Here is an 8,972-nt window from a genome sequence, read left to right as displayed (position 1 = left end):
CTTTACGCAAAACGCTACACCAGCAGCTGTCGGAGTGCATCACGGAGATGGAGGGTCTGCCTTTCACTGACCGCGCCCAGAGCATAACGGTAGGTGTCTGGTGCGTGGCTGTTGCAGCGACCAGTATTACCAGATAAATTGTTAGACTTCGTTTATATCGTGTACCCAGTACATCAGCTCAAAACATTGGACCAGATCATCTGTGTGTTATACGGTCCCTGAGTGAGTGACGGTGTTGGTGTAGCTGTGACTCTGTTCAGTCGTTTCTAGATTGAGTGGTTGTCACATGAACAGAACAGTGTAGTTGTTAACAGAACGGAGTTAGCTGTGGTATGGTCAGAGTTAGCTGTGGTACTGTTAATTAGCTGTGTCAATTAGGTGTGAGTTAGCTCTGCTGCTGTTAAGAGTTAGCTGTGGTATGGTCAGTTAGCTGTGGTACTGTCAAGATTTAGCTGCGGTACTGTTAGAGTTAGCTGTGGTACTATCAGTTAGCTGTGTCAGCTGTGAATTAGCTGTGATATTGTTAGAGTTAGCTGTGTTGTTGTATGAGTTAGCTGTATCTGTTGTATTGTCAGTTAGCTGTAGCTGTGGTACTGTTAAAGTTAGCTGTGATACTGTCATAGTAAGTATGGTTCTGTTGGAGTTAGCAGTGGCATTTTTAGAGTTAGTTATAGTTATGTTAAAGTTAGCTGTGGTAATGTTAGAGTTTCATAGAGTTAGCTTTGCGTCTGTTACCTGTGATATTTAACTGATAGAGTTAGCTATGATACAGGTCTCTGGGGTGTTGTTCACTGAACATGCTAGTTGTTGGATTGACATGGAGCAGAGCATTTTCAAACTTTACTACAGCATTTGCTGAAAAAACAGAAAAAAAGGTTGTACAGTTGTAGCTGACAGTACTACACAGGCAAGTACAGAGAGCTGCCAGAGGAGTTTGTGTCACTGATGCAGAGAGCTGCTGGTAAGAGAATGTTGTTGGTATGGTTACAGCAATGCACAGAGAAGCTGATGAAGAACTATGAGAGTTACTTCAGCCTGCCTGTGGAGCCTTTCCCAGACTTCAGTGCTGCCGTCACACAGTACAAGGAACTCAAGGTCAGACACACACAGAAGGGTGCTGGGATGAACAGTGTTTTGAATGGGGACTTCTTGTTGTGGTGATGGGTGTGTGTGCATACAGGGGAGTGAACGCATGGCAGTGTGTGAATCTTTTTTTTGGTGTCATATACTGTACCATGTCAAACTGATGCAAACTAGGCCTATCGGTTTGCTCTGCTTGGCCAGATTTCGCGTGGCTAACAGTGAAAAGACGCCCCTTCTTGCCCGGTCCGCTCTCAGCCAATCAAACGCCTCTAAAAGCTATAAGCACTGAATCATTCCTTTGGCCAAGGCTCTCCACGCAAGCATGGAGTATAATACAAACTCATCCTTTTTCTTCTTTGTTTCTGCATTCATTGGCTGCAGCCACAACGTTTGCTTGTATCTATGAGAACTATCTATGAGAGGGCATATTACCAATTTTATCCCACCACATAGGCAGCCATACTCTGTTTTTTTTTGGGGGGGGGTGGATATGGTTTTTAGCTAACATTTATGTCTTAATGATTTGCAGGCGAAGAAACAGAACGATTTTGAGCAGGCTCAGCAACGCTCCGACCAGCAACAACAGCTGGTCCAGTCCCAGCTGACGGCCATAGGAAAGGTCAGTGATATGGGTGACACTTTGTCCAGGCAAAGGTTAATGGCATTTAGAGCATCTGCTGGGTGTTCCCAGTTTGTTACAGAGTGATATTTGTTGGTGTGTACAGTGTGTTTGATAGTAACGTATAGTGGTGTGAACAGTGTGTGTTTGTGTGTTAAATATTGATGTGTAGTGCTGTACTCAAGTTGTGTGAACATCTTCAAGGTGTTCCAATTTGTTATGGAGTGATATTTTGTGGTGTGCGCATTGTGTGTGATAGTAATGCTTAGTGGTGCGCACAGTGTGTGTGTTTGTGTGTTAAATAATGATCTGTAGGGGTGTTCACAGGATGTGTGTTCGAGAATGATTTGAAGTGGTATGCAGTGTGTGTGTTACAGAGTGACGTGTAGCTGAATGCACAGTGTGTGCAATAATAATGCATAGTGGTGTGCATAGTTTTTGTGTGTGAGTGTTAGAGAATGATGTGAAGTTGCGAGCACAGTGTGTTAGAAAATGATGTGTAGTGATGTGCGCAGTGTATTAGAAGCTGGTGTGTAGTTGTGTGCTTTACAAAGTAATATATAGCATTATGCAAAGTGTATCTGTAAATCTGTTATAGAATAACTTGTAGTGGTGTGCTTCGTGTGTGTTAGAGAGTGATATGTAGTGGTGTGCACAGTGTGTGTTAGCGAGTGATGTGTAGTGGTGTGCACGGTGTGTATTAGAGGGTAATTTGTAGTGATTTGCAAAGTGTGTATGTCATTGTGTGGTACAAGGTGATGTGCTGAGTTATGTGTCATTGTGTTTACAGTGATGTGCAGTGTCTGTAACAGATTAGTATTCACAATTGTGTTTGTTACAGAGCCTGGCCCTGACTGCAGAGGAGCAAGAGGATGACTGTGACCTTGACATTCTCAAACAGATGAAACTCTACCGTGTGTGTTTGCAGCAGGAGATTGCAGTCAGAAATGTGGTATGTGTCAGTCTGTTTGTGTGTGTGTGTGTGTGTGTGTGTGTGTGTGTGTGTATGTGTGTGTGTAAGAGAGGTTGGGGGTGAGGGTGAGTGTGTGTGTGTGTGTGTGTGTGTGTGTGTGTGTGTGTGTGTGTGTGTGGATTTCTTCTTCAGGTTTTTGGCAGAGGACAACACATATGTTGCCATGGGTTCTTTTTTTAGTGTGCCAAGTGCATGCTGCATACAGGACGTTGGTTTATCGTCTCATTCAAGTGACTGGACACTCAGTTTGATTTTCCAGTCAAACTTTGGAGAAAGGGTGAGACCAGGATTCAAAGCCAGACTCTTACAGACAGTGTATTGGCAGATACGTGTCTTAAGCATTCTGCCACCTTCCTTTTTTTAAAAATTAAAAAAAATTTTTTGTTGTCCTGTTTTTCTTGATTGATACGGATACTTATATAGCACCTATCCAAGCTCTGTGTGCTTTACAAACATGGGGTCATTTGCATAACAGGCGGCTTACCTGGGTAGAGCCAACTGATGGCTGCCACTGGGTGCTCATCATTCGTTTCCTGTGTCATTCAACCAGATTTTAGGCACGCAAACATACGCACTCAAACAGACTTTACATGTATAACTTTTTTTGGTTTTTGTTGACCGTTTGTCCTGTGGCAGGAGGACTCCAAAGAGGGTAGCCTGCTAGCGTCCCTGGTGAAGTCTGTGCAGCAGGACCTGAAGGGGGAGATGCTGGGCCTGAACCACCTGATGGGCCTGCAGCAGGAGTTCTGCAGTCTGCGTGACAGCATGGCGCCCTGGCTCGAGTCCCGCCCCTCCATGGACGCCTTGATAGATAACCGACAGTCACTGCGCTCCCTCAAATCCAAACTCAGGCACAAACTGGCCGATAAACATGACGCCGAGGAGGTGAGTGTGTGTGGTGTGTGTGTGTGTGTGTGTGTGTGAATGTGTGTGTGTGTGTGTGTGTGTGTGTGTGTGTGTGCTTGCAAGTATATATGTTTGTATGCGTATGTTTGCATAAATGTGAGTGTGTGTGTGTGTGTGTGCATTTGTGTGTGTGTGTATGTGTGTGTGTGTGGTTTTGTGTATCAGTATGTTGGGGTGTAAATCTTACAGGGTAAAATGAGGTACAAACTGGCCGATGATATGACACTGAAGAGGTCATTGAAGGGGTGTGTGCAGGAGTGAGAGTGTATGCAAGTGTGTGCGTTTGTGAATGGATTTGCATATTTGTGAGTGTGTGTGTGTGTGTGGTTGTGTGCATGCATATGTTGGAGCGTAAGTTTTCTGGATCAAACTGGATTTCTGGATTGGGAAAAATTTGCTTTTGTTCACCACCATATTAACAAAGGTTTCTTTGGGTCATTTCTGGACTGTAGTCAGATAGTGAAAATTACAGACAGTGGATTTTGTTCCATTTGGTTTTTCCTGCGTTCGAATTAAAAAAAAGAAAGAAGTAATGTATTAGTATTAGTAACCCCAATCTCCTGTTTTTGCACAAAGCACTTTACACACCAAGAACATGGGCAGACTCATTTTCCAGATTTTAAACACTTGCACCCATGTATATGTGTGAGGGTGAATGCATTTGTTCAACAGTTTGAATTAATGTCTCTGAGACAGAGTGATTTTATTTGAAAGAAAGGAATGGTATAATGACTTTTAAGTGTCAAGTGTATATGCTTTTTAAATAATATTATATGCTGGTGTTTGGTTTAGATAAAAAATAAAAATAAGAATCAAAAATGTATTTCACTGGCGTGAACATACATCATAGTGAATGGTTTTCTGAATGTAGTCATGATCAGTTGTCCAATATTCTTTTTCATAAAACATTGAAAGTGTGTGTGTGTGTGTGTGTGTGTGTGTGTGTGTGTGTGTGTGTGTGTGTGTGTGTGTTGACAGAATGAAGAAGGAGAGGCATTGGAAGAAATCCAGAAGGAGGTGGAAGACATTCAGGCAGAAATCCACAACGCACTGATGGTTGAGGAGAAGCAGCTGGTGAGCAATGTCCCTAGATGTGTCATGTTTCAGAAATAAATAAACACTTTTTAGCATTTTTGTTTCACTCTTCAGTCAGTTTCTGAGTGTATGTTCGTTCTTTAGTTTAGCGTCTTTTCACTATCAGTGATATTAGATGTTAATGGGGCATGGGGGGAGGAAGGTGGTGGGGGTGGGGGTGGGGGCCTGGGGGGCGGGAAGAGGAAAACAGAAAAAAGGTAAACTAGAAAACTACTGTAAAATGTATAACTGACATGCAATTACATTTAACAGTAACAATTCAATAATAATAATGATAATAATCAGAAACCATTAACACAATTCTGAAGTGCATTAAAGGAATGTAGAAATAGGGCTATGAACTAATGCCTGTGAAAGTTCGACCATAAGAACCTCGTCAGAAATAACTTTACAAAAATCATCTGCAGAATTATTATTCTCTTTGAAATACTTGGGCAGAAGGTACGTGCACAAGAGTGTATGTGCACAAGGTCATAAGAGTGACAAAAATGGGATATAGGAACTGTGAGGGAAAACTGACAATAGCTCATGCTCCCAGAGCAAACATGCCGTTTGAGGTTAGAATCAACATGGCAGCATGGGTAATGGAGTTTGTATCCATGTGTCAGGAAACAGTCGATGTATCTAAATTTGCTGTGAACTATAAAGACATGGCAACTTATCTGTGTTAACTTTGAGCTGAACACATTCTGTCCTGTGTGTGAGCATTGCTTGGGAGCCAGTGTGCATATTTTCATGCCTATGCATGATTCATCAAAATGTCTTCTTTTTTTTCTTCTTCTTTTGTTTGTTTTTGTTTACATTTCAACTATATGTAAGCAGTTAGGGAAGAGACAGGGCTCGATGAATTTCTTGGCAACTTACTGATAAACTTGGGGTGCAGTTTGAGCATTTTCAAACACTTTTTTGCAGATTTTATCATCATAGCTAGAAAGTCATGTTTCAATACTTGGCAAGTACTAAAGAAACTGTTCTGAGATAAATTTGTATTTGTATTTCTTTTTATCTCAACAGATTTCTCTGTGTGAAATTTGGGCTGCTCTCCCCAGGGAGAGCGTGTTGTTATACTACAGCGCCACCCCCCCTTTTTTTTTTTGTATTTTTCCTGCGTGCAGTTTTGTTTTTTCTGTCAAAGTGGATTTTTCTACAGAATTTTGCCAGGAACAACCCTTTTGTTGCCATGGGTTCTTTTATGTGCGCTAAGTGCATGCTGCTCACGGGACCTCGGTTTATCGTCTCATCTGAATGACTAGTGTCCAGAACACCACTCAAGGTCTAGTGGAGGGGGAGAAAATATTGGCGGCTGAGCCATGATTCAAACCAGTGCGCTCAGATTCTCTCACTTCCTAGGCGGATGCTTTTCAGCCAGACAATAACATTTGTAAACATTGACAAGTAAGGCAATATGTGAATGCTTTTTGACCGTGCAAACTGTCATTCGTTTAGTTTTTAAATCATATGAAGTTTTCTGCTGAAACCTTGCAAGCTGGGAAGGCTGCACAGGCAATAAACCAGGCAGTACTGATAGAGTTAATGGATATAAAGAGACAGTAAAAAAAGAAAAGTAGCTGGTCAGTGCAAACCTGTACTCAGCATATTAAGATATTACAGGAGTATAGTAGACAGGACAGCTGTTTTATTGTTCAAACAAAGAAGTATGACAGCTGTTTTTTGCTATTTTATTTTAACTTGGAGAGCTAGGACAACTGTCTTGTTTTTATTTTTTTATTTTTAAAAATTAATTTTTTTTTTTTGTTTACTTTTGTTTTACAAAGAACTGGGACAGCTGTCTTGTTTGTTACAAAGGACTATGACAGCTGTCTGTAAATGGATAACTAGAGCAGATAGCTTGTTTTTTAACAGATAAGTAGAAAAGCTGTTTTGTTTTAAAACAAAGAACTAGATTGGTTGTATTGTTTTTCAAAAAGAAAACTACAACAGCTGTCTTAAAAAAAAAAAAGCCCACAAAAAAGCAGATAAGCGGAACGGTTGTCCAGTTGTGCAGAGAACTAGGATGGCTGCCTTGTTTTACAGGGGGAGCTGGCTGGTTTGGTAGATAAGCATTTCCCAGAGTTCCTCACTCTTCATCCCGACAGTGGCTTGGATCTACAGCTGGTCAGTTTGTTTATTTTTCTGTGTCTCTGTCTGCTAATCTTTAAACCCCTTGTCTGCTAGTCTGTTGATTTGTGTGTTTATCGTACTGGTCAGCACTGTTGTGTCTGTTGTCTGTCCCACAGTTTGTTCCTGTCTGTCTGTTTCTGTATCCTTCGGTTTCTGTTTGCTTTTCTGTCTGTCTGTCCTCATACGCATGTGTCTCTTCCTTTGTCCATTATATGTCCCTCTGCTTGTGTGACTAAAATACCCAGCTGAATTTCTGACTGCAGAGTATCAATGAACACCACAATATTATAATTTCAGAAGTATTTTCAAATGTCAGTATGAAATAATGTGCTTTCAGAAGTACCAAGTATTGTCTAAATGTCATAATTAAGAGTGTGATTTTAGCAGTGACAAGTATTGGACAGTGTCACAATGGAATTGTGTCATTTTGGAAATGCCAAGTAAGTTGAATGTCACTGTGCAGTTTGCCTGTCACATTGAAAGTTTCAGGCAGTGAATGTCGGTTTTAATTTCAAATGTTAAAAATGCCAAGACTTAAATAACAAAGGCATTGCAAAAAGTGGCATGAAATGTGGCTTCAGAAGCGCAGAGACCTTGCCAGTTCTTACCATACACTTTCTTATTTGAAAATTGCAGAGACCTTGCCAAATCTCACCATGAACTTTATGATTTAAAAAATGCAGAGACCTTACCAAATCTCACCATCAAAAGTGCAGAGACCTTGCCAGATCTCGCCATGAACTTTATTGTGACTTTGAAAGCTCAGAGACCTTGCCAGATCTCACTGTGAACTGTATGATTTCAGAAGTATAGAAACCTTGCCAAAACCCACCATGAATTATGATTTCAGAAGTATAGAAACCTTGCCAAAACCCACCATGAACTATGATTTCAGAAGTATAGAAACCTTGCCAAAACCCACCATGAACTATGATTTCAGGAGTATAGAAACCTCTCCATAACTCACCATGAACTATCATTTCAGAAGTATAGAATCCTTGCCAAAACTCACCATGAACTATGATTTCAGAAGTATAGAAACCTTGCCAAAACCCACCATGAACTCTGATTTCAGAAGTATAGAAACCTTGCCAAAACTCACCATGAACTCTGATTTCAGAAGTATAGGAACCTTGCCAAAACCCACCATGAACTCTGATTTCAGAAGTATAGAAAACTTTCCATAACTCACCATGAACTATCATTTCAGAAGTATAGAATCCTTGCCAAAACTCACCATGAACTATGATTTCAGAAGTATAGAAACCTTGCCAAAACTCACCATGAACTATGATTTCAGGAGTACAAAGGCATTGTGAAGAGCCATTATGAGATCAGCCACTTCAACCTCACACAAATCCCAGGAGCTAATGGCAGACTGTTTTTCTCCAAGTTTGCCTCCAAGGACATTATCATAAGGGTAAGTTTGTCTCTTGGGATTTATCATCATTAGGGTGAATTTGTCTCTGAGGACATCATCATAAATGTTAATTTGTCTCTAATGACATTACCATTAAGGTAAGTGTTAGTTGGCCTCTATGCACATAATCATCATGGTAAATTGACCTTCCGTGACGTTGTGAGTGTAGTGTGGCCTCTATGGACATCATCATCATGGTAAATTGGCCTTCAAGGACATCATTTGGCCTCTATGGACATCATCAATGTGGTAAACTGGTTTTGAAGGACAATATTAAAAGAATAAGTGTGCTTTTAAGGACATCATTATATAGGTAGGTTTCCCTGTAATACATCACTGTGAGGTAAATTGGCCTATGTGATATTGATAGGGTATCATTGATTGGCCTTTTAGGACAATATTTCAAAGACAGGTTTGCCTCTAAAGACATCATTGCATGGGTAACTTTGATGATTATGATATTTGTCAGAGTGTATGGATGCGTAAGGATTAAAGGTATAACTGTGTTTAGATCATTAACATGTGATGTGATAACAGTGTGTGTGTGTGATGTGATCATGATGTATGTGGCAGTGTGGACAGGAGTGCCTGCTGTGATGTGTGTGATGTGGTAATGATGTGTGTGTGTGATGTGATAATGCAGTGTATGATGTGATATGATGTATGTGGTGGTGTGGACACGAGTGTCTGCTGTGATGTGATGTGATAACAATGTGTGTGTGTGTGATAATGATGTGTGTGATGTGATAATGATG

At 40.8% G+C, this 8,972-nt stretch overlaps 1 protein-coding gene across 3 annotated transcripts in view; it reads left to right on the top strand.

Moving 5' to 3' along the window:
• The window catches only part of LOC143288380 (serine/threonine-protein kinase 31-like), a 48,843-nt gene that overhangs the window by 24,604 nt on the left and 15,267 nt on the right, over positions 1 to 8,972 (top strand). For all 3 annotated transcript variants that reach the window (XM_076596801.1, XM_076596785.1, XM_076596791.1), the window contains 8 exons: positions 1 to 89; positions 991 to 1,095; positions 1,613 to 1,702; positions 2,544 to 2,654; positions 3,312 to 3,560; positions 4,560 to 4,655; positions 6,711 to 6,791; positions 8,098 to 8,217. The exon at positions 1 to 89 is cut by the window's left edge and continues 31 nt beyond it. In XM_076596801.1, the coding sequence (XP_076452916.1) occupies positions 1 to 89; positions 991 to 1,095; positions 1,613 to 1,702; positions 2,544 to 2,654; positions 3,312 to 3,560; positions 4,560 to 4,655; positions 6,711 to 6,791; positions 8,098 to 8,217 (941 nt within the window). The remainder of the gene's footprint in view (positions 90 to 990; positions 1,096 to 1,612; positions 1,703 to 2,543; positions 2,655 to 3,311; positions 3,561 to 4,559; positions 4,656 to 6,710; positions 6,792 to 8,097; positions 8,218 to 8,972) is intronic.

Source organism: Babylonia areolata, chromosome 1 (genome assembly GCF_041734735.1).
Source record: "Babylonia areolata isolate BAREFJ2019XMU chromosome 1, ASM4173473v1, whole genome shotgun sequence".
NCBI lineage: Eukaryota > Metazoa > Mollusca > Gastropoda > Neogastropoda > Buccinidae > Babylonia > Babylonia areolata.
The sequence above is the reverse complement of the archived record's forward strand: the minus strand, read 5'-3'. Positions and strand labels throughout refer to the sequence as shown.